The sequence below is a fragment of the Coffea eugenioides genome, chromosome 7 (genome assembly GCF_003713205.1).
Source record: "Coffea eugenioides isolate CCC68of chromosome 7, Ceug_1.0, whole genome shotgun sequence".
NCBI lineage: Eukaryota > Viridiplantae > Streptophyta > Magnoliopsida > Gentianales > Rubiaceae > Coffea > Coffea eugenioides.
Genome location: NC_040041.1, coordinates 31,238,719 through 31,264,010, shown reverse-complemented (window position 1 = coordinate 31,264,010; position 25,292 = coordinate 31,238,719). Strand labels below are relative to the sequence as shown.

Here is a 25,292-nt window from a genome sequence, read left to right as displayed (position 1 = left end):
AATGTGCTTGTATCAATTTTGGTATATGCTTGTATCAAAAGTTATTTTGTTAACTACCGGAAATCTCCCAATAGAATATTATTGTAATTCAAAGTTCAAACCAATAAAGACATATAAGTTCTTGGAAAATTTGCAAACTCAGTTGTGCGAGCACAGCACTACTATTGAAAAATTACTTTCCACAGAGTATATGTCCCAATACAAGATTCGGTCACAGGAATAACAAGAAACTTGCAAAGAAAACAAGAACAACTTGATCTTAATTGATGCTCAACAGATACAACATAACCAGTATGTGTACAGAAGTAAAGGATTAAAAAAGAAAAGTAGAATGAAGATCAATCATCCATCATGAAATAAGGATCTTCAGATCAGTGTATTTCCCCTGCTTAATTGCTCTTCCTGAATTTGCTCCACTGAACTGGTACGGTTGGCACATTTAGACACCTCAATTATTTCAAGAGTTGATAGATTTTCCAAACAAGAACTAATTACAAAAACTTGCAGCTTTCCAGTACTAATTACAAAAAAGAAAAAGAAAAACTATTAAGAAAAAGAACAACTTGATCTTGATGCTAAACAGATACACATAACCCGTAGCAGTACATAAGTAAAGGACTTAAAAAACTTACTTGAGAAGATCAATCGTCCATTATGAGGTAAGGATCTTCAGATCGGTATATCCATTGCTTCTTTGCTCTTCCTGAATTTCCTCCAATGAACTGGTACAGCTGGGACATTTTGACACCTCAATTATTTCAAGAGTTGAACTATTTCCCAAACAAGAAGGGATCTCCTGCAATGCATCACAGCTTTCCAACACTAACTTCTGGAGACGAGGAAAATAGTCCTGGTCCTCGTACTCATACTCGGAGGAGGCTGTCCACTTCACAATGTTCAAGGAAGCTAATTTCAGGAAGCGAACATTAGGGAACTTCTCTACTTCCATTTCCCATATTTCCCCCTCAAATGATCGGCGGAGTAATTTGAGCACCTCAAGATTTGGCAGATTTCCAATTGCTGCCATTTTCCTCCACGGCATGCCAAAATAAGTCAGGGTCAACCTTTTAATGCTCAAAGGAAATTGGAAATCTATATGAAATTGCTGATAACCGTATAGGACGCGACTCAGACTGAGTGATTCCAACTGACTTAGACAATCCATTGCTACATGATATTCAACATCTGGCTCGAGATTGACAGAGCATCTCAGCTTGCGGATATTTGGAAACTTTCTCAACAGTTTGCTGATGTTTTCCTCAGGATCGAGAGACAAACAGGACAAGAAATCTAAGTCACGCAACTGTGACGAATTGTCAAGATTGTCGCTAGGGAAAAAAAAACAAAAATACTTATCGACCTCATCAATTAGTTCTAAATGCCTTAGTTTCTTCAGGTTCCATATGGTATCTGGTAGTGAAACTGAACAATGACTTGAAGAATTTCGCCAAATCAAAGTTTCCAAATTCGGGAGATTGCATATTGATGGTGGGAGATTGAGTTTACCTTGACCTAGAATCGCCAAGTAGCGCAAGTGAACAAGCAGTTCTAACTCTCTAGGAAAGGGGTCGAGTCCAATTTGGCTCAAATCTAACACCAATTTGGCTCAAATCTAACACTGTAACAAGTTTGATGATGTGAAAAATGAACCTAAAATCAAAATATACTTCGTTGCCCATGCCACTACTTAAGAATAATAGACTGCGTATGGCAGGAGAAAATAACCTCAAGTTGTCAAAGTGCTCAGGATTAGAATCAATAATGCATAAGCGGCGTAGGTAGCATGGCACAGTGAAAGCAGATAAGTCATCATACCTACGTACCCGCTGCAAAAGCTTTTCTTCTTTGGCTTTTGTCACACAAAACTCATATAACAAATCGTGAATGCGACAAGCTTTGACCCCATCAATGGATCTTGGTTTCGAAACTATGACTAAGCTTCTGCTAATAAGTTCCATCAGGTAATCATTTGCCACATCCTCTGATCTCTTGAGCTGAGTTTTTTGAACAAGTCCTTCAGCGACCCATAGAGAAATCAACCTCTTGGTATTGTGTTCATGGTCTTCTGGAAAGGCTCCAAAATAAAGAAAACATGCCTTCAAAGTATCAGGTAAATGTTTGTAACTCAGCTCTAATGTAGCGGTACATTGTTCCGTACTAGAAACATTCCTTGAACTTAAACCTTCCACAGCTTCTTTCCAACCATATCGGTCCATCCTTGAGAGAATTCCGGCAAGAATGACAACCGTAAGAGGTAGTCCTTGACACATTTCCACGACTTGCTGTCGAATTTCACATAGTTCTGGAGGAGCCAAATCTTGTCCAGGATATAACTTCCCTTTTAGCAAATCCCAGCTCTCATTAGGAGTGAGTTGACGAAGAGAATATGGTTCATGGTCGAGTTTGTCTTGCGGAGCAACACCACGGAGCCGACTTGTCAAGATAACTCTACTTCCATTTCCATCATCAGGGAATGAGGCTTCCAATCCGTTCCATGCATCAATGTCCCATACATCATCCAAAACAATGAGATATCTGTTTTTCAACAAACGTCTTTTGACTTGAAGAGCCAGATCTTCTTCACCCATCTTAAAAACATCCTCAGGAAGCTTGGACTCAATACAAGTCAAAATTTGAAGCAACAGATTTCTCTTTTGATATATTTGAGAAATAGTACACCAAGCACGCTCATAAAAATGGGACTTCACTGAAGAATCATTGTACACTTTTCTAGCCAAAGTTGTCTTACCGCATCCCGGCATACCCACAATGGAAACAATTGTCACTTGGCGTGATCCATTTCTGAGTCCATTGATTATCGATGCCGTCTCATCCTCGAATCCCACCACCACATCATTGACTATTGGCTTACTTCCTTCTTGTGGCATGTGATTGAATCTCTTCGTTACTTCCTTAACTTTTCCACCAAGTCTTTCGCTATCACCAATCTTCAAGGCCGCAGCTTTAATGATGTTCATTTCTTCTAAAATGGAATGAATGGACATTGAAGAAGAATCTAAGATATTTCCAGTTATTAAGGAGTCAATAAGAAACTCTGTCCTGTATGCCACCCCAACAAGACGATTCCAAATTGCCTGGACCTCCTCATCTTCATTTTGCAGCTCCACAATTTTCCACAGCAAAGAACGTAAACAGACAAGCTGTTCCTGGACTTTTTGAATTGGATGATCGATCAAAGCAATCGAGCCAGCCTCAGAACTTGTCACATCCATCATCTTTTCTAGAAGGGAATCAACAAAGCCCAGTCCATTGGTCGTAGGAAAAGTGAATGATGATGATTCTGGACACTTCTCTGTGATTACTGCATCGATGAGCTTAATTATTTCCAATAACTCAGAACACACGATATCCATATCCTTGGCTTGTATGCATGGTTCAAAGTCGTGGTCGCGGTCACGGTCGCGGCCCGGAACGTTCCACATCGGTTTCGGCATATCGGTCGTGGTCTCGGTGAGACGCAAATTTTAAAGTATTTAATATTCTAAAAATTATTAATAATATAAAAAAAGTATACTAAACAAAAATAATAAAAAATAGCAAAAGAAATGGCCAAATCAATCCATCACGGTGTAACTCGACCGATTTCTCGTCTTGACTCGGGATAACTCGGTGTGACTCGGTGTGACTCGGCCGAGTCAATCCGTCGCGGTGACGTCTCGACCGATTTCTCGGCGAGTCAAGTATCTCGGTATCGTTTCGTCACGGTATCGTATCGGTAGGGACCGAGACGGTGACGACTCGGCCGAGACTTCGAACCATGCTTGTATAGCGTCTTTGATTGCATTCAGAGAGAGTGGGGAAATAAAATCTCCTCCATAACATTTCACGACTCGAGTAGGATCTCTTACTTTCTCATCGAACTCCTTTGGCTTCTCCTTCAAAATGTTTCTCAAGGAGTCTAGCCCCTCGTAAAACATTTGTAGTTGACGCAAAATCACAGGACAAGTACCATGCTTTAGTATCTCCCAAAGATTACACAGGAGAGAATGGTAGAAGTCTCTCAATATGTGCTCATCTGTATCTCCGTATGATTGTCTTGATAATTTTGAAGCAATCAGGGCCTGCATACAAGTCTCAAGGACTTGCGGTTCAACAGGAAAACTCTTCTGCGGCAGTTCCGAAATGCTTTCCTTGATATCCTCGGGAGATCCGAAACCCTTCTTAAACTGGAACTTATAAGAGAGGCCTGCTGCATTGATAGCCACAGCTTCAGTGTGAACCAACAAGGGTCCCAATTCTGTGTTTTCAACGTCATGCAGTGTGAGAAAACGGATGAAGTTTTTCATGAACGCCAGCTTCTCTTCAAGGGCTTTAATTAGTCGAACTTGATGTGCCAGCCGACTCTTTGGACGAAAATTCACTAGATTCTCCAGAAGAGAATCCATGAATTCCATAAGGTCATCTTTTCGAACGACCGAATTACTGGACTGCCGTGACGAGGAACCCAAGAAAACGACGTACCATTCGCAAATTTCTTGTTCGAAGGATCCCAAGTCTTTTTCTAAATGATGGACCACTTTCCAAGGCTGATAAGAAGATTGGATCTCCTTTGCCCACTTGGGAATGGCTTCGCCAATCCGAACTGCCAGAGCTTCTAGGCTTGCATGATGATTATTTGCCTGGTTCTTTTTGTTGTCAAATGGTAATTGCACATCATCGTTGCTGTATTTTCTCGCACACAGAAGAAATGTTCTCAGATGTCTTAGCTTGCGTCTCAGGTACTTCTGCGGCCAATTTGGAAATTCTGGATAACCGTTCTCCAGCGCTTGCAGATCATCCAAGGTGGAAGAAATACAAGTGATACTAGTGGAGGCCATCTAATAAAAGGAAGATCAACAAGGGAACCGGAATGTATCGATCTCAATTTAAGAGATAAAACAGTTCTCAAATATGAAAGGAGACGAGAAGATCTGCAAAACCTCAAAAACAAGTGCTCTCCTCTTTTCTGTACGTTGATTGCTAGTGTCCAGAAAGTAAATGACAAATAGTCATTGGATTCTTCTTGGATGATTGAAAGAAAAAAAGACCCCACTGCACTGCGTTATCCATTAGTCCAACTGTTGGAATGGTACAGCATTGACTACGCTCTTAGCAATCATGTCATCAGAACGACCCCACTGCACAACAAGTTAATTGGGAATTATAATTGTGATACATATAAAATAGTATTTATGAAAAAATGTGCTATCCAAACACAATAATTTGTAAAAACTATACGAGTACAATTCGATTTCAGGTATGGTGTTTTCCAATAAATAGAAGTTTTAATGCTTTGGACTATAAGTTTCATTTTTATAATTTCAGTTTATGACCCTTTTATGATAACTAGTAGGAAGTAGGTACCCTTATTTAAGATTAGATCATATTACCTTGGAATTAATTATTAGTATTTCTTCTGATAATTTTGGTGGTTGTTAATTGTACTGGAGTGTTATGTATTGATAATATTATTATGGGTTACTTGTAATCATATTTTGATAAATACACGATTCAGCATTCCTGCGGCTGTCTAACCAATCAAAAAGGGCTCCCTTTAATCATTAAAATCTTGAAACGTTTGGGGCTGTTTACAATTTAGTCAATTGCAAAAACGTTTTGTCATGGTTTGGCGTTTGTTAAACTTTCAATTTTCACACAGCTCATGCACTAGAAAACAGAGGAATCACATATCTCAATCAAAATTAAAAGGGTAAAATATCAAAAATTTCTTGTGGTTTGCTAAATATTTAATTTAATTTTTTCTGATTTAAAAACCTATATCATAACTCCATGTGATTTTAATTAAATTAAAAATTGGACAGAAACCATCCAATCCAAAGCAGAAGAAATGCAAGTAATACTTTAGTGCTGGAGGCCATCTAATCAAAGATTAATAAGAGAACCAGCAGAGATCTCAATTTAGAGATGATGAGACAACGCTCAAATGTAAAAGGAGATAAGAACTGCAAAACCTCACAATCGAGTGCTCTTCTCTTTCTCTGGTCACAGATTGCTAGTATATAGAAAAGAAAGGACAAATAGTAAATGGACATTTCTTGGATTATTTAAAAAATATATATAGAAAACGACTCCATTGCAAGACCCTTAGTCATTAGTCCAAATGTTTGAATAATACAGCATTAATTACGCTCTTAATAATCTTTTAATACATCTAGCAGCACTAATTTCGCAACCGGGTCAATCACACCATACTGCCAAATTATTTTGATTAATCTTGCACGTTATATATAATTGCTTATGTCAATGAAGTAGGACTTTAATTTAATTTTGAGATTAACACCAAGAATTCAATCAACAATCCATTTAATAAACTAGTAAAAGTTCACGTACTTTGCACGTGATTATATTAACCCAAATATAACATGTCTTATATTTTTTTTTTTGTGAAATTTGATTGTTTACATGATAATAAAACATGTCATATTTTCGTTAACCAATTATTATTTCAAAGACCATCTAAATATGAACTCTTTGATCAATTATTTTTGAATTTATTTTTAGTTTTCTTTTTTAATTTATGATGATCTTTTTGGTAAATTATGGATTTAGCTTTGATAAATAATTCCTAATTCGGTTATTTTTCACCAAAGATGTTGTATGCTCGCAATATTTTTACCATAAAATCATAATATTATTTTTTTAATATTGTACAAAAAATATTGCTAAATAGGAAATATATGCATACATGTCAAGTGTGAGCCTAGTAAATAGAATTCATAATTATTAGTAAAATAAAGACTTAAATCGTAAAATCAATTTCTAAAGGGGTATTAGAATAAATAAATTGATTAGTTAGATTTTGTCATTCTAATTATTTTCACCACGCTCACCCTTTTCTTTACCTTTTTGGAAAGCTCGTTTACGAACCAGAGTCTAGACGTGCCTTTTCTTACTAAAAAATAAACCCCAAAGTAAAGTTTCTGATGAAATCAACAAATTTTAAGAAATAAAAAAATTTGTATCAATATTTTAAATATTATTTTCCCTTGCTAAGACAAATGAAATGCAATTGTATAGTTAGAATGTATAGTTAGAATGAATTAATTATTTAAGAATAAAATATATGAATCGTGCTCATATCCAACTTCGCTTGAACATTTTACATTATATCTTTCCAGTTGAACTTTTCAAAAAAATTTCGTGAATTTGAATTGAATAATATGCGGTGCATTGTTGAATTTGGATTAATGACTTTTTTCTAAGTGTTATTGTGGTTGACAAGAACAAAATGATTTATACAGCTTAACTATCTTAAAATGGCTATTTAGTTTCAATTGATAGAAATAGTTGGATTCTTTTATTTTTGCTTTTCTTTTAGTATTTCTTTATACTGATAGACGGCACATAATTATGTACTTGTCTCATGATATTCATATCAAGATTCTCCAAATGAATATAGACTCTTTTCTTATTCTCTTTTGTTCTAAGAGCGTCTACTTTTTTATACTAATATTTTTTTACAATCTTAAAATTGTGGTTAATGAAATTGGTCAAACTATTTTCAGTAAGAAAATGTTTCGAATAAGAAACTTTGATGCACATAAAAATTGGAGATGAAATGTAAGGGTCGCTAAATAGTTTTAATAGGGAGTTTTTCATTTTAATTACCATTATTATTGAGATATATTCATTTGGAATGATTCATATTTTAATTATTACCACAATTAAAATACAATAACTTGGGGTAATATGGAAACAGCATAAATTAAGATTAAAAAAGTGCTTACAACTCATAATGCCAAATCTCGTCATACTTTTAATATAGTGATAGTAATAGTAATAGTAATGGATAAAGAGAAAAAAAAAACAAGATAACACGTTTGATATTGGGAGGGACAGGGGGCATGGAACATTCTTTTTCTCTTTATTGGTATTTTTTTGAGCCTTATTGTTATTAACTTATGTATGGTCTGCATTCATAGCCAGTTAGACGTATCATTCAGACATTTGGACATTTGAAGCTTGTCTTCAGAATCTCAACATTCATCACCTTTCTTACCTGTTTTTCTTGTTGAGGTGATAGGGTATAATTTGTTAGTAATTTTATTATTAATTTCCTCTTTTATCCCTGCCAAATATTGTGTTAATTGTCGATATCTACTTAGATTTGGTATCTGGATTTAATTTCAGGGAATGAAGCAAAAAATTACCAAAAAGGAGGGACTTGCTCCATAAGTGGGAGACTTAAGAAGAAAGTCCCATGGACTTGGCCCACAAGAGGAGACGGATTGCCTTGGTCTTTGCTCCTGGCTGACTAGTAGCCGCGGACCAAGAGTCCTAAAACATCAACGGAGCTTTCTTCTTGTATTTCTTTTAGCTTCCCAATTTCGGTGGGGACCACGAGAGGAGAAAAGGCTTTTTCTTCATTTGGCCTTTAAGAGAAGTAACGTACAGAGATGGGAAACAAGAAGCAATTCGGCAGGACCCACCTTGTGGATTTGGTTTTCTCTCAATTCGGCAGAGTTTCCGTCTTGGACTTTGACTCTCAATTCGGCGGGATCCACGCACTAGGAGAGGCATTAGTCCTCTTTGGCTTTAAAAACAAGTACACGGATGGAGATCAGGGGATGAATACTTTTTATCTTTAGTTCTTATCGAAGCTTTAGGATAGTTTTAGTTTTTTCGTTTCTTTCTTGGCTCTTTTGATGGCCTGGACCTCAGGGGAATTACTTGAAGATTTTCTCATGAGGCGTGGCTAAGTTTGTCTAGTCAAGAACAACGGAGGATTTGGTTCTACTAAATTTGTGAGATCGAATTAGTTTTTATTTATTCCCATTATTCACTGGTATTTGTCTATCTTCTGCTTTATGTTCATATGGTTGTTTTATTATTCGATTATCCAGGGCCCGGATTCTAGATTAATTCAATAACCTGAAGCCAATTAGGGTAGTTAAATCCGTAATTGTTTAATTATTCTAAACTGGTGGCAACTGGCATGATTGGGTTTGTGTCAGGGAGATAGGCAGGCTAACTTAAAGAGACCCTCGTAGCGTGTTGATTGGTTAGAATTAGGCTCTTCTAATTATTCATGCAATTAGGGAATTGAACTTCTATGGTCGTACCTAGGGTTATTTCCTGATTAGAGAAATAGTCAACGGTCGTACCTTGGCTATCGACAAATTGAGGAAGAGTTGGTTGTTTATCGCGTGTATGACAACTATAACTAATTTATCAGATAGTAACTGGAATAATCCTTGCATCTGTGATCGAATTAAGTGAACCATCTCCGAAGTTGTCTCTTGGCTAGAGTTCGTCCATTATTATTTTTATTGTGATAATTAGTTATTTGAGTTGTAGTTATTTTATTTTAATTAATTTATTCCAAGTAATTTAGTTACTATCATTTTCAAAACCCCCCATATCTGGAACTTGAGAAGAAATTAAATTATCCCCAGTCCCTGTGGATTCGACCCTGCTTACCGCTATATACAGAATTTGTATTTTATTTAAGCAGGTATTTATTATTGCACAGGTTTGACGCCTGTCAATTTTTGGCGCCGTTGCCGGGGACTGGTGTCAGATTAATTTGTTTCTTTTTGAAGTTCACCTTGTTTTCATTTTTAATTTATTTCTCTTTTTTTTTTATTAAATAGTTCATGACTTCTAACACTCCGTATTTTGGTGATTTACTGGATTTTGTTTCCGAGGAAGGCAATGAGACTGATTTTTTTTCTAAGTTTGCATATTTAGAGGCACTAAACTCTATTAGAGAAAGAATGGCTGCTGCAACCTGTGAAATTTGTTATGCCAGGGATCATTCGACCGGTATGTACCCCGAATATCAAGATAATTTGAGTGTCCCACCCAATAATTATGGAGATTTTTCACCATGGTCTCAAACGTGGTATAACCCTAATCCAAACGGGTATGATCAAGGGTGGTGGGATAACTCCAGTTATAATTATACAACAGGGCCACTAGATTTTCAACAGCTAGAGTCTCAAGAACCGTCATCCATGTCAGGTATGTCTCTTGAAGAAATGGTTGAATTAATAGCTACTAACACATATCAAATTCAACAGGAGGTACATCAACTTCAACAGGAGACACAAAAGATGAGTGAAGAGATGAAAGAAGCAAGGCTTGAATGGGCATTTAAAACGAGCAAATTGATTTCTCCAGTTTATGAAGAATTGTCCTCACCGACTATTATCGACCATGAGGAAGATGAGAGTGCAATTATTCTGACAAATGACATGATACTGCAAGAGTCTCGAGAAGAAGAATCTAAAGATGTAGTTGAAAAGAAAGTTGAAGAGCAAGAATTGAGACCCCAACATCAAATGGTTCAAGTGAATGAATCCAGTGAACTATCTCCAAATGCGGTGACATCTCCTCCATTCCTTGATCAATATTTTCCTGACTCTTATTCTTTAATTCCTGTTAGTGAGATTGATTTTATTATACCAGACGATTTTGAATTTCATGCCAGGAATAAATTAAGAGTCATGATGGCAAAATATCTCGAACCAATAAGTGCTCTTGATGGAGGAGTGAGTGAAGATTTAAGATCATCACTTGTTTGTTTGGTGCCATTTACTAGTCCATGGAAGCCCGTAGCTCGTGTGCCCAAGAATTACTCTATTTACGAGGGCTATCAGGATTACATAGAAGATGAAGCACTGAAACGAGCCACAAGATTCTATCCTCCATGAATACACATGAAAATGTCTAGCCAAAGACATTAAAGAAAGGCGCTACTTGGGAGGTAACCCAAGACTATTTGTTTCAGTTTTCATGCATTTTTGAAGTTTTAGTTAGGTATTAGCAGCAATTAATAGTTTGATGTTTGGTGACAGGGAATTGGCATTTAGGCGTGCCCACGCCAGGTGGTCACGTCTGGGGAAAAGGGTTGGAAGGCAAGAATCTGCGGACTCTAAGGCAGTTAGACGTGCCCACGCCAGGTGGTCACGCCTGAGGGAAAAAAATTTTCGTTCAGGATCTGCGGACTCTATAGCAGTTAGACGTGCCCACGTCAGGTGGTCACGCCTAAGAGAAAGAAATTTTCGTTCAGGATCTGCGGACTCTATAGCAGTTAGACGTGCCCACGCTAGGTGGTCACGCTAACGGTGCGAGAATTTCGCCGGATGGTCAAAAGACGACGGAGCGGTTAGGCGTGCCCACCCTAAGACTGGGTTTTCTTTGTAAAAAAAAAAAAAAAAAAAAATTTAAAATTTCACATTGAGAAAATTCAAAAAAAAAAACATTTTTTTCTTTTTCTTCAAAAATTCAAATTTTGAAAATTTAAATCCAAAAAAAATTGGAAAAAACATTGAAAAAAACCCCAAAACCAATTTATTTTCTTTTATTTTTTTCTTTTTCTCTTTTCTTTTTCTTTTTTCTTCTTTCTTTCTTTCTTTTCTTTCTCCTTCTTCCCCGCTACTTTCCCTTTTTCCCTTTTCTTTTACTTCTTCCCCTGCCCACGGCCGTCCACCCACAGCTCGCCGAGCTCCGCCGCGCCTCGCCGTCCGCCACCTTCACACCAACACCGCATCACTCCGCCTCCACGCTCCAAGCTCCAAGCTCCATCAGCCGCCACTCATTTCTCTCCCACAGCCCGTGACCGCCGCTAACCCGCTATCTCCACCAGCGGCTGCAACCTCGCACGCCACCAATTCCACCCTTTCTCCGCTGTTTTGCGCGCACCACCAGGCGCGACAGCCGCGGGCCTCACCTTTCCCCCTACTGTCTACCATCCTCAGCCGCACGCCACAGCCAGCCCATCGCCACGCGCAGCCCAGCGAGCACGCCGTCCGCCGCAGCTTCACAAGCCACCTCCAAGCTCGCCGCGCCTCGGCCGCGTCACCATCCTCAGCCGCCTACCTCCAGCTCGCTTCCACCCCAGCACCAGCTCCAACCCTCTCGCGGCCGTCCACCCCAGCACGTTACCACCTGTCAATTTTTGACATGTGGAGGTATTGCAATTCCTGCCTCAATTTGTCTTATTCTGACCCCTAAATTGCGAAATTTTGTACCCTTGCTTGGGCTTCTTGTTGGAAAACAGCAGGCAGTGATTTTAGACATTTTCTTGGGTTAATTTTGGGTAGAGCTGAGTTAAACTGCTGCGATATTTGGGGTTACTTTTGGAGTAAGTTGCCCATTGCTTCTGGCTTTAATTTTCGCTCATTTTTGGCGTTGCTGGGTGTTCGAATCCATGTTGTTCACTAGGTTGGTTATTTGCTTTAATTTCTCCCTATACACTCACCTGTGGTACTGGTGATGGTAGTTGTTTAACATCTGCTAATCGTGTGTTCTGGATTGCCTAATAAAGCGAGTTGTGACTACTGGGCATTTATGACTGAGTCGTTCCTGACCACCCTGTGATTGAGTGTTTGGATAAAGCAGGGGGTGAGTTAGGCAATTTCTAGGGTAAAATTTTGGACGGAATTGGGTTTAATTGCTGCCATACGTGGGGATATTTTTCTAATATTTATTGAGTTGCTGCTGTTTGATTTAAATCCTCCCTGTGTGTACACCAGTGGTACTGGTTGCATTGTTGCTTACAGTTTCTTGATCCTTAGTGCTTAAATTGTTTTTCGAATCCTGAACTGTGGTTGCTGGAATTGCCAATTTCTGTGGTCAATTGCTAATTTTAGCAGGTTGAATTGGGTAATTAACTGTCTAGTTGGAGACAGTTGTTACGGTTTTGGGTCCATTTGTGTCTAAATTGTATAATTTGTGTCGAGTTGTGGGTAATTTGCTGCGGCTGTTGGTTAAATTAAGAGGTGCCTGTTACGCTTAAATTTGCTTATTGAAGTGGTTACCTCTAATTGTCTTGCTCAGGAGCATTTTATCCTTTTGGTTTCCTTTACTAAGCTCTTGGGAACACTTGTTGCATTTTGGACTGTCTTGATTCTGAATTTGACTACGTTTGGACCATAGGTGCTTATTGATTGCAATTGCTATAAGTGTTGGGGTATTTGTATGTCCTCTGGGTGGTTGAATTGTGCTTTTTATTCGTTGGGTTGGCTTTAAAATTGTTATTGCTTTGAATTTTCGGCTTCCATTATTTGTTGGCAATTGTAGTCTCTTGTTGCTTAGAGTGATATCTAGAGTCCATGGTGAAGCCAAGATTGGCACCAGCTTCAGATGCGAGTTGGTCCACAATTTCCACCTGAACCGCCCCTATTTTGATGACTTCAGGGAAGTGCCGTCGCCCCTCTCCTTCCTTCTGCTTTTACATTATCACATTGAGGGCAATGTGTCACATAGGTGTGGGGGGGACAGCTGTGGTACAGCTAGTATTTCTAATTTTTAGTTTTTACATGTTTTCCTTTATTTTTGTTATTTGTTCTATTTTTCGTTTATTTTCTTTTCTTTCTTTTTAGTGGTCAGTCTTCATATGAATACCAAGTTTGATGCTGGATTGTTATCTCTAACTCTGCTATTGCCAAGTTTATTAATAAAAAGGTATCAAGTTGATGTGGTTGAGTTCAGGAACATCCCTCTGGTGAATATCAGTAATTGCTTGACTTTTCTAATTTTTGGTTAACTTTTCTAGGCATAAAGAATGATAGTTGGCATTTTTCATGTGAATTGGTCCAGTTATTAATTATAGTTCTCCATATTTGAAAATTTGAGGCTGGCTGCTGTTATTTTTTATTTTTAGTTATTGTGTTGTATGGTTGTAAATGAGAGTTGACTGTACTCCGCTAGTGATTACTACTGAGTAACCGGGAATCTTCACCTAAAGTGTCGATTTTCGCGTCAAAAGGTAGTAGTTGCTATGAGTGCGTGGTCCTGTAGCAATTGGAGCTGAGTAACCGGGCTCCTCCATCTGTCAAATGTTGGAGTTCGCGTCAAAAGGCTCTAAGGGCTATAGACTAAGTCTTTTGTTACTCAAAAAAAAAAAAAAAAAGAGAAAAAAAATAAAATAAAGATTGTGTTAGTATGTGAACAAGTCAGCTTGCCGGTTTGTGATCTTAATGTCGAGATTTTGATTAATGGTTGGACCATTTACTGATAGATGTGAGCAACCATTCCTTTTTCTTAGATTAGTTTGCTTTAAATTGGAGAAGTTGGTGATTGGGAAGCTAACCGGGTGGTTTTTCTTTGATTTTAACCTGTGATGCTTGATATATGTTTTTCTGGGTACCTTGGCAATACGGTAATTGGAGCAATAGCCATTATTAAATTTCGGTGTTCAATTGTTGTTCTCATGCTTGAGGGCAAGCATGGTTCAGGTGTGGGGGGAATTGATAGGGTATAATTTGTTAGTAATTTTATTATTAATTTCCTCTTTTATCCCTGCCAAATATTGTGTTAATTGTCGATATCTACTTAGATTTGGTATCTGGATTTAATTTCAGGGAATGAAGCAAAAAATTACCAAAAAGGAGGGACTTACTCCATAAGTGGGAGACTTAAGAAGAAAGTCCCATGGACTTGGCCCACAAGAGGAGACGGATTGCCTTGGTCTTTGCTCCTGGCTGACTAGTAGCCGCGGACCAAGAGTCCTAAAACATCAACGGAGCTTTCTTCTTGTATTTCTTTTAGCTTCCCAATTTCGGTGGGGACCACGAGAGGAGAAAAGGCTTTTTCTTCATTTGGCCTTTAAGAGAAGTAACGTACAGAGATGGGAAACAAGAAGCAATTCGGCAGGACCCACCTTGTGGATTTGGTTTTCTCTCAATTCGGCAGAGTTTCCGTCTTGGACTTTGACTCTCAATTCGGCGGGATCCACGCACTAGGAGAGGCATTAGTCCTCTTTGGCTTTAAAAACAAGTACACGGATGGAGATCAGGGGATGAATACTTTTTATCTTTAGTTCTTATCGAAGCTTTAGGATAGTTTTAGTTTTTTCGTTTCTTTCTTGGCTCTTTTGATGGCCTGGACCTCAGGGGAATTACTTGAAGATTTTCTCATGAGGCGTGGCTAAGTTTGTCTAGTCAAGAACAACGGAGGATTTGGTTCTACTAAATTTGTGAGATCGAATTAGTTTTTATTTATTCCCATTATTCACTGGTATTTGTCTATCTTCTGCTTTATGTTCATATGGTTGTTTTATTATTCGATTATCCAGGGCCCGGATTCTAGATTAATTCAATAACCTGAAGCCAATTAGGGTAGTTAAATCCGTAATTGTTTAATTATTCTAAACTGGTGGCAACTGGCATGATTGGGTTTGTGTCAGGGAGATAGGCAGGCTAACTTAAAGAGACCCTCGTAGCGTGTTGATTGGTTAGAATTAGGCTCTTCTAATTATTCATGCAATTAGGGAATTGAACTTCTATGGTCGTACCTAGGGTTATTTCCTGATTAGAGAAATAGTCAACGGTCGTACCTTGGCTATCGACAAATTGAGGAAGAGTTGGTTGTTTATCGCGTGTATGACAACTATAACTAATTTATCAGATAGTAACTGGAATAATCCTTGCATCTGTGATCGAATTAAGTGAACCATCTCCGAAGTTGTCTCTTGGCTAGAGTTCGTCCATTATTATTTTTATTGTGATAATTAGTTATTTGAGTTGTAGTTATTTTATTTTAATTAATTTATTCCAAGTAATTTAGTTACTATCATTTTCAAAACCCCCCATATCTGGAACTTGAGAAGAAATTAAATTATCCCCAGTCCCTGTGGATTCGACCCTGCTTACCGCTATATACAGAATTTGTATTTTATTTAAGCAGGTATTTATTATTGCACAGGTTTGACGCCTGTCAATTTTTGGCGCCGTTGCCGGGGACTGGTGTCAGATTCAAAAATTGACAGGCGTCAAACCTGTGCAATAATAAATACCTGCTTAAATAAAATACAAATTCTGTATATAGCGGTAAGCAGGGTCGAATCCACAGGGACTGGGGATAATTTAATTTCTTCTCAAGTTCCAGATATGGGGGGTTTTGAAAATGATAGTAACTAAATTACTTGGAATAAATTAATTAAAATAAAATAACTACAACTCAAATAACTAATTATCACAATAAAAATAATAATGGACGAACTCTAGCCAAGAGACAACTTCGGAGATGGTTCACTTAATTCGATCACAGATGCAAGGATTATTCCAGTTACTATCTGATAAATTAGTTATAGTTGTCATACACGCGATAAACAACCAACTCTTCCTCAATTTGTCGATAGCCAAGGTACGACCGTTGACTATTTCTCTAATCAGGAAATAACCCTAGGTACGACCATAGAAGTTCAATTCCCTAATTGCATGAATAATTAGAAGAGCCTAATTCTAACCAATCAACACGCTACGAGGGTCTCTTTAAGTTAGCCTGCCTATCTCCCTGACACAAACCCAATCATGCCAGTTGCCACCAGTTTAGAATAATTAAACAATTACGGATTTAACTACCCTAATTGGCTTCAGGTTATTGAATTAATCTAGAATCCGGGCCCTGGATAATCGAATAATAAAACAACCATATGAACATAAAGCAGAAGATAGACAAATACCAGTGAATAATGGGAATAAATAAAAACTAATTCGATCTCACAAATTTAGTAGAACCAAATCCTCCGTTGTTCTTGACTAGACAAACTTAGCCACGCCTCATGAGAAAATCTTCAAGTAATTCCCCTGAGGTCCAGGCCATCAAAAGAGCCAAGAAAGAAACGAAAAAACTAAAACTATCCTAAAGCTTCGATAAGAACTAAAGATAAAAAGTATTCATCCCCTGATCTCCATCCGTGTACTTGTTTTTAAAGCCAAAGAGGACTAATGCCTCTCCTAGTGCGTGGATCCCGCCGAATTGAGAGTCAAAGTCCAAGACGGAAACTCTGCCGAATTGAGAGAAAACCAAATCCACAAGGTGGGTCCTGCCGAATTGCTTCTTGTTTCCCATCTCTGTACGTTACTTCTCTTAAAGGCCAAATGAAGAAAAAGCCTTTTCTCCTCTCGTGGTCCCCACCGAAATTGGGAAGCTAAAAGAAATACAAGAAGAAAGCTCCGTTGATGTTTTAGGACTCTTGGTCCGCGGCTACTAGTCAGCCAGGAGCAAAGACCAAGGCAATCCGTCTCCTCTTGTGGGCCAAGTCCATGGGACTTTCTTCTTAAGTCTCCCACTTATGGAGTAAGTCCCTCCTTTTTGGTAATTTTTTGCTTCATTCCCTGAAATTAAATCCAGATACCAAATCTAAGTAGATATCGACAATTAACACAATATTTGGCAGGGATAAAAGAGGAAATTAATAATAAAATTACTAACAAATTATACCCTATCACGAGGCAACACTGCCTATACTAATAATTTATCTGAAAGCCTTCATTGCTTTTTGGTCTATTACGAACACAATTCTAAATGTTACGAGACAAAATCTTTTGGGATGTTTTAAGTCACATAAGAAAATCATCACTTAAGAAAATTTTAATTAACATGTTGTGTAAATCATTGTTCAAGTGGGGGAGGTGTTGGAAACATGAAGTTGATATCTAAAACTAGGGTAAAGTGCTCCATTGGTTACTAAATCTATTCAAAATCTTAATTGAGTTGTCCGGGCTGATGAGATAACACGCTTAGCATTTTCTAGCTTCTTAAAATCATTTTGCAGAGAAAGAAATTTGAGATTCAAGTTCAACATGAGGAGAAATTAGCTCGGTAACCTATGGCCAAAATTGTAAATTGCTTTCCAATTTCTTGGCATTTTGTTAAAGTTCATGTCAAATGAACACTAAAATTATGTAAATTTTGGAACAATATTTCTGTTTTATGATATGACTATGTACAAAATCTTACCGTTCCGCAGCTTATGTAACACAATAGTCTTGGTTAATTACAAGCAAACACCCTTGGTTATATCTCCTGTACAAACCTAACTTGAAACCCCTTTATAACTGAACTATTTTTCTTATTGAGGGAAACTAGGGTTATACTGGTATTTTATATGAAAGCTTGTATTTCTTTTTGGTCCTATTCTTCACACATTGACGAGTGCTATCTGATGAATCTTTTTGGATTTTTGGACATGTAAATGAAAAAAATTAGGTGGTACTAATCCCTAATGAATAGTTAATTAGTGAACATTTCGTGTTAATCTATTTATTGATGTTTTAACATGAATACTTTCATATGTTTCATCAACTTTAGGGTGAATTTTTCTAGATCATTGGAATTTCTTAGGTCATTTTATTAGATCTCAGCATCCAATTTGAGTTTAAACCAGTTGGATAGTAAATCAGATAGCGTTGGCATACATAAATATTCTAAATTTCAACTTTGTTGAGTTTCACAATGTAGTGATTCTTCAGATTTATTATATCTGTGATATAATTAAAGTATTTTCTGCCACATTAGTGCATATTTCATTGTATGATATTATATCGTTTATCAAAAAAAAAATTATCTAGATCGCATATATACATAGTGATAGTACTCCTGATGTGCGCACGTAGCTGGTTAATATCATGACTCGGTGACATCTATATTTGCAGGCCAACTAATGACTGTGACTGACATCTTCGCAAGTGCAAGTGCAAGTGCAGCAGCAGCAGCCGGCCTGAAGCAGAATTGTAGATTATTTCAAAAAATTATGCAGACAAGATCATTGATAGATTAAACCAAGAAAAGTGGTCTCACAACAATGACAATACGTCAATATTGAATCCTTTTTATATATATTATCAGTTTGCAACCTAATAAATTTTTTATTACAGTAATCAGACTATTGTCAAGCAATTATTCTGATTGAAAGAGACCTTGCGCCTGCACTCAATTTTAATTTCATTGGTTAATGTGAAAGTTTCCTTGAAAGCTTGTATCCGGACCAGAATTCAGCTTAGATGCCTTGATCTCAATATTTGTTTAGCATGCGCATTTCCTTTCAGACTCTCCATTTTCTCAAAGGATTCAAAATTTGTATCCAAGATTGTTCACCTATGAATGAGTACTTCCATTGAAAGATGCGAAATTATGAAAGATAAAATTATTTACTCCATTCGTGTACATCTAGTCTAGTATTAAGAGAAGGAAGAAGCTGAGGATTTTGCAATTACTCCTTACAAAGCCTACGCGTTCTATCATCTTTCTGCTTCACTACACCAAATCCCGTTTGGTATAGTACTAAAATCTTGATTAACTCCTATACAAACCTGTGTTTAGTTTAGCTATCTTGAAATTGACGACCGGTTTTACTACCTTTATTTTATTTGAATGCCTTTATTTTATTTGAGTGCCTTTATAGTTTATATCTTTGTTGTCCCGTTACTAATGAAGAAGACAAATTGTCGCAAGTGGAGGCGCCAGCAGCGGCCGGCCTGAAGCACGACCGTCGGTTATATTCAAAAGTTATAGAGACAAAAGATTATTGACAGATCACGCCACTAAAATTGGTATCAGAAACAATGACAATTGATAGGGTGTTAATTATTAGTAATTTTATTGTTAATTTTCCCTTTTTTTTTGTCAAATATTGTTTTAATTATTAATATTTACTTATATTTGGTATTGGGACTTAATTTCAGGGAATGGAGCAGGAAATTACAAAAAAAGGGATAATTTTTGGAGAAAAGGGAGACTTCTAATACACTTCACAAACCTGGACCACGTTGCTGAGAAGAAACGGATTTCCAGCGCCCTTTTGCTGACTAGGAGTCTGACTATGAAGAAGAAACGAAAAAGAAGGACATTGAGACTTTTTGTCTTTTCTTTTCCTTATCTTCGGCAGAAACAAACGGAAATAGTGAGAGGCTGAGTAGCATTTGGAAACGAAAAGAATAGGGAGAAAACAATTCGTCAGAGCCCCACTTTCCTTGGACTCTTGCTCAATTCGGTAGGGACCCACGGACTAGGGAGCATTAGTGATTCTTTTGGCTTTAAAAAGGGGAAGAACGTACAGAGGCGTGGGGACAATTTTTAGCATAGTTTAGTTTTATTCTTTCTTGGTTCTTTTGATGGCCTGGACCTCAATTAAATTACGTGGAGATTTTCTCATGAGGCGTGGCTAAGTTTCTCATCTAGTTGAAGGTCAATTTGAGAATTCAGTTCCGAACATCTGTGAGATCTAATTATTTTACTTATTTCTTTTATTTATTGGTATTTGTTCGTTTCCTGATTTAATTGTTTATGATTGTTTTATTATTGGAATGTCAAGGGTCCGATATTCGAATTAACCTAATAATCTACTATCATATTAATTGATTGAATCTGTAATTGTTCTATCGATTAACACTACAAGAAAATTGGTCATCAGTGACAACTTTTCTCTGTGACGAAAAAAAGTTGTCACAAAAGTGGATCCTTTATTGACGACTTTCTAACTCGTCACAAACCTCTAATGGGAGCAAACTCATTTGTGACGACTTAGAAAAGTCGTCACTAGTAAATTCCCGCCAAGATTTAGCAAGAGCGTGGGAGTGTTTAGAACACACAATAGTGACGACATTAAGAACATCATCACTATTGCTTGGCCTATTTACGGACGACTTTTTGTTGTCGTCACTGATCACTAAAAAAAAAAGTTATTAGTGACAACATTTTGTAGTGATGACAATAGGTCGTCACAAAAGGAGGTTCTTTAGTCGCGACACCTAAAGTTGTTACAATTGCATCAAAGCAACTAAATGTTTAGTGACGACCCGTTATTTTCGTCACAAACTACACTGCAAGAAATATGGTCATTAGTGACAATATTTTTTAGTGACGAAAAACGTCGTCACAAAACATATTTGTTTAGTGACGACAAGGAAAGTTGTCATAATTGCTCAAAGCAACTAAGTCTTCAGTGACAACCTTGAAAAAGTTGTCACTAAAATGCTCTATATAGTCTTAGTTGTCATAAAATGCTCTATATAGACAACTTCTAATATCGTCACTGTCACTCTACCGATTCGGATTTAGTGACAAGAATTGATCGTCACTGTTTAAAGTACTTATTTCTAAGTCACTTTCATTAATTCTACTGTGCCACCCTAACTTTTGCGATTTAGCCCCAAATGTTGTAAAAAATTCCATTAATTCCATTATGATACCTTAACTTTTACAATTTAGCCCCATATGTAGTACACCGATTTCTTTAATTCTATTATTACTCCCTAACTTTTGTAATTTAGCCCCATATGTAATTCACCAATTTCATTAATTCTACTATGGCACTCTAACTTTTGCAATTTAACCCCCATATGTAATACACCAATTTTATTATTTCTATTATGGCACCCTAACTTTTACAATTTAGCCCCTATTTTTTTATTAGGAAATTGCGAATGGTATCTTGATAAACTATGCATAAATATTTTATAATTTTCTCAAACTTAAGTAATAATTTGTTATAAACTCTAAAGATATATCTTTCATTACAATAGTTATAAGGCAGACAGGTCTTTTTATCAATGGAATAAGAAATTTTTGCCAGATTTATCCTTTGTACTACATGCCAAGTAGTATTAGCAAAGGAATAACAAAGTACTACAAAGTAATTAACAAAATAGCCTTCAGGGAGTGTAGTTTATGGGCAAATGAGCATTATCTATTCAAAGTACCAACTTTTTATGGGTATTTTACTCTCAAACATATAATTTATGATAAATTTATAAATGTTTGTAAGTAAAATTCAAAAAGTGTTACACTGATTTCTTACAAAACGAAAACTGGCAGGTTATCTTTTCAACATAAATTAAATTTTTTTAAAAAAAGAAATGGCCCATAAAATACCAACTCTTTGTGGGTTTCCTCCATTACATGAACAAATATTCTGCTCTTTATGGGCATTTCACTCCGAATCATTTAATTTATGTTAAATACATAAATGTTTGTAAGTAAAATTCAAAAAGTGTTGCACTAATATTTTTATGGAAGGGAAACTGGTAGGTTTTGTATTTAACATAAATTAAATATGTGAAAGGAAAAAAAAGAAATTACCCATAAATCTATGTCTTGCAAATGTATACTAGTAAAATAGTTTCAAACAAAATTAAACATTAAAATAAACTGTAATTTATACACATTAAAATATTTGTAATTTATACACATTTTGCAACTACTACTTTGTGTTTTCTCTGTAATGAATTTTTTAACTATTGAGAACTTAAGTTTTGTCTTGCAAATCTATACTAGTACAATAGTTTTAAACAAAATTAAACATTAAAATAAATGTTTCAAAAAGAACAAAAGTACATTTATCACTTGCGGTAATGTAACAAAATTTTCTCAACCATTATCAATATTTTCACAAAAGTATTAAAAACTAGCAATTGACAATATTAAAAACTAGCAATTTAATTAGTGACGACTTTTCTTGTCATTATAATCTTGAATAAATTAGTGATAACATTATGTCATCACTAAATTTTCTTTGATTTTGACTTAACAATAATGTCTTATTAATAGCATTTGATTATTTTTAATGAAAGTCTGTTATAACCATAGAATTTGACTTTCGTTATTTTCAATTAATGATGTACTTTAGTGCTGCAATTATAAAAAATTGCAGGGCTAAAATATTTGCAAATTATAAAAGTATATTTTCACTTATATGTAATTAACAAATTTTGCCACCTATATTGATGAAAATTTGTGTTTTTGTACTAAAAAATAAAGAATAATACTATAGCAATAAAATCTATGCTTCAAACCAAATTAAAAATAAAAAAAAGCATTGTGTTTTTGTAATCATTATGTGTTCTCTAATGATTTTTAACTGTTATATACTTATGAGCCTCCTTGTTAATTTAATTTTCTTGTATATGTAATAACTTCATTAGAATAAAAATAATTGAATAAATAAATAATTCATTAGTGTAAATAAACTTGTGACTACTTAACTTAGAATGATTATCAGTTAATTTGATATGAAAATTTGTGCCCAAGTTTTTTGGATATTGTTTGAGTTATGGGTGAAATCATCTCCACTAGAATTATTTTAGTTGTGAATACCATTACTTCATTTTTTTATTGTGCAAGATAAAGGTTTTCAGTGGAGTTGGTGGTGGAAACGGGTTTGAGAGATTGAGTTTGGGGACGAAGGTGAAAGTTTTAATTAGCTATAGTGGTAGGAGTGGATCCCCTTCTTCATCCACCTCTTCCACCGAGATTAACCCATCTAACTCCACTTCCTTCAACCACCAAAACGGTGGTCCTGCTCCCCACCGCATCGCTGCCGGAGCAAATAACTCCGACTCGATGCACTCCTGGTGGGAGTCCATATCAAAAGCCCGCACTCGAATCCATCTCCTCTCCACTCTTCTCCCCAGAACCTCCTCAGTTCTCTCGTTCCTTGCCGACTCCGACCGCCCTGCCCGCTCCCTCCTCCTCTCTTCCGCCGCCTATTCTTCCATCTCATCTTCCCTCTCCTCCCCTTCATCCGGCTCCGACGACGACTCTCTTTGCCTGTGGCTATACGACACCTTCCTCTCCGCTGACTCCGAACTCCGCCTCGTTGTCCTCTGCTATATCCCTCTCCTCTCCTCCTTCTATCTATCCCGCATCCACTCCTCCTCCACCACATCCGCTATCTCCCCCACCCCTAATCTCGCCGGTTTCGAAGCTGTCCTTCTTGTCCTCTACTCATCTGAAGTCAAGGCTCATTCGGGTATACCCGTGCTCATTTCAATCCCTGATCTCTCTCAACCTTCTCTTTATCACTCCTCTCGAAATCCCCCTTCGAATAAATCGAACCCCATTAACAATAACCCCTCGTCTCGGCCTCTAGTCGGCGTTCTATCGCCTCCTCTCGAACCCCAGATGGCGGTGAAGTCTACTAAACGAGCTTCGATTTTAGGCATTGCCCTTGATTGTTATTATAAGCAGATTTCGCAAATGCCCAGTTGGTCAAAGCTTGATTTTTGCAAATTTTCGGCAGATTGGGCAAGTCAGGATTGCCCTTGTAAATCTGATTTCGATGATTTTACTACCCAAAAACCTGATAATTTTACTGAAAGTAGCCATGGGCTTTCGGGTGACTCGAGGGGTCACAATGAGATTGAGGATGTTGTGGAAGAAATTCGGCATTTGCGAAGTGAGGGGAGGGATGACGAGTTGAGGTCACAAGGGGTGAGAATTCCGCTGCCATGGGAGTTATTACAGCCGGCATTGAGGATTTTGGGGCACTGCTTGCTAGGGCATTTGATTACAGAGGATGTGAAAGCAGCAACTTCAGTGGCAATAAGGAGCTTGTATGCTGGGCCTCCCATGACCTGAACCCGCAGGCCATTTTGGCGACTAGCAGTCTGATTTAGCTAGATAACAGGGCACGCGAGGTTGTTGCTGCAGCTGCAGCTGCCAGTGCTACCTCCAATGCTAATACACCCAGTAAGGCTAAAAAGCCTGAGATCCTTTTGGTTTCTAAGTGATATCAAAAGTGAATGAGATAATTTGCTTTAATTCTTGAATGTGAGTTTGTATGTGGAATTATGTAGGTATAGGTGTAGATTATACGCGAGTAATGAGTAGCTTATTTTGAACTTGGAACTCAGCCTGAAAGTTGTGTATCATTATTACTGTGATATGAATAGGTGTTCCAATTGCTTATATTTGGACTTAAAAAAATTATAAATAAATAAATCGAATGAATATGTAAGTTTTGATGATTATGTAGTGCTCTTGGAATATGTAGTTGTAACGTAATTAGGTACAAGTATAGATTAGTATCAAAATTAAAAGAAGAAAACATATGTTTTATATGCAAACATTTTCTTATAAGAACTACAGCTACCATTTTATTCATTGTCTTCGAGCTTATAATGCACATTATCATTTCGTAGGGACATCATTGGTTTGTTATTGTCTTGCAGCTCATTATGCTGATGCTATTGGTCCCTGCTATGGAATTCCCAATTATTGTGATGTTTGGGTAAGTATATACTCCTTTCTATCTATGTTAGACTTGTTTCAAATGGTTGGGTCTTGTCAACAAAGTTTTTGTAAAAGTGACAATTTTCACTTTGTTCTAGGAGACATTTGCATATAAACAAGCTACAAGTGGTCTCTGATTTGTGTTTGATTTTCCTGCCAATTAATGAATATGATAGGAGTAATTTTCTTTTCCTTCCTTTTGGAAGTTTTTGCATGGTTTAGTTGAGTTGTTTGTGTGAGAGTAATTGATTCAGCTTCCTTTTTTTTGCATTATTGTTTGCTGACTTATTGGCCAAGAGGGCTCTCAATTAGTTTTAGGACCAAGAATTCCTTCTATAGTTTTCTAGTGCTAGTATTAGCTTCAAGTTAGCTTCTTAATGTCTCCTGCAGTCGACTGATTTTTGTTATTATTTGCAGCAATTGAACCTGTTGACAGAGGCTTCGGATTCGGATTTGGGTCTAGGATATTACAATCTACCAATCAAGCTACCATTTTCGCTTGTGGTACCCTTATACTCTCTATCTCCTCT

The 25,292-nt window shown here is 36.9% G+C and overlaps 1 protein-coding gene and 1 pseudogene across 1 annotated transcript; one reads left to right on the top strand and one right to left on the bottom strand.

The window, feature by feature from the left end:
* Positions 1-652: 652 nt before the first annotated feature.
* Positions 653-3,455, bottom strand: LOC113777227 (putative late blight resistance protein homolog R1B-12). Its single transcript, XM_027322261.1, has 2 exons — positions 1,726-3,455; positions 653-1,328 (listed from the first exon to the last, which is right to left on the bottom strand). Exons 1-2 carry the CDS (start codon positions 3,453-3,455, stop codon positions 653-655), a joined length of 2,406 nt encoding a protein of 801 aa, XP_027178062.1.
* Positions 3,456-22,988: 19,533 nt separating this feature from the next.
* On the top strand, positions 22,989-24,274 carry LOC113778733 (annotated as a pseudogene).
* Positions 24,275-25,292: the final 1,018 nt, after the last annotated feature.

What these genes read in the sequence shown, in the direction of transcription:
- LOC113777227 (XM_027322261.1), bottom strand. Translation starts at nt 3,455, where the DNA reads ATGCCGAAACCGATGTGGAACGTTCCGGGCCGCGACCGTGACCGCGAC. An exon ending in GAGCACTTTGACAACTTGAG is followed by an intron (nt 1,329 to 1,725) that starts GTTATTTTCTCC and finishes TTTTTTCCCTAG; the next exon opens with CGACAATCTTGACAATTCGT.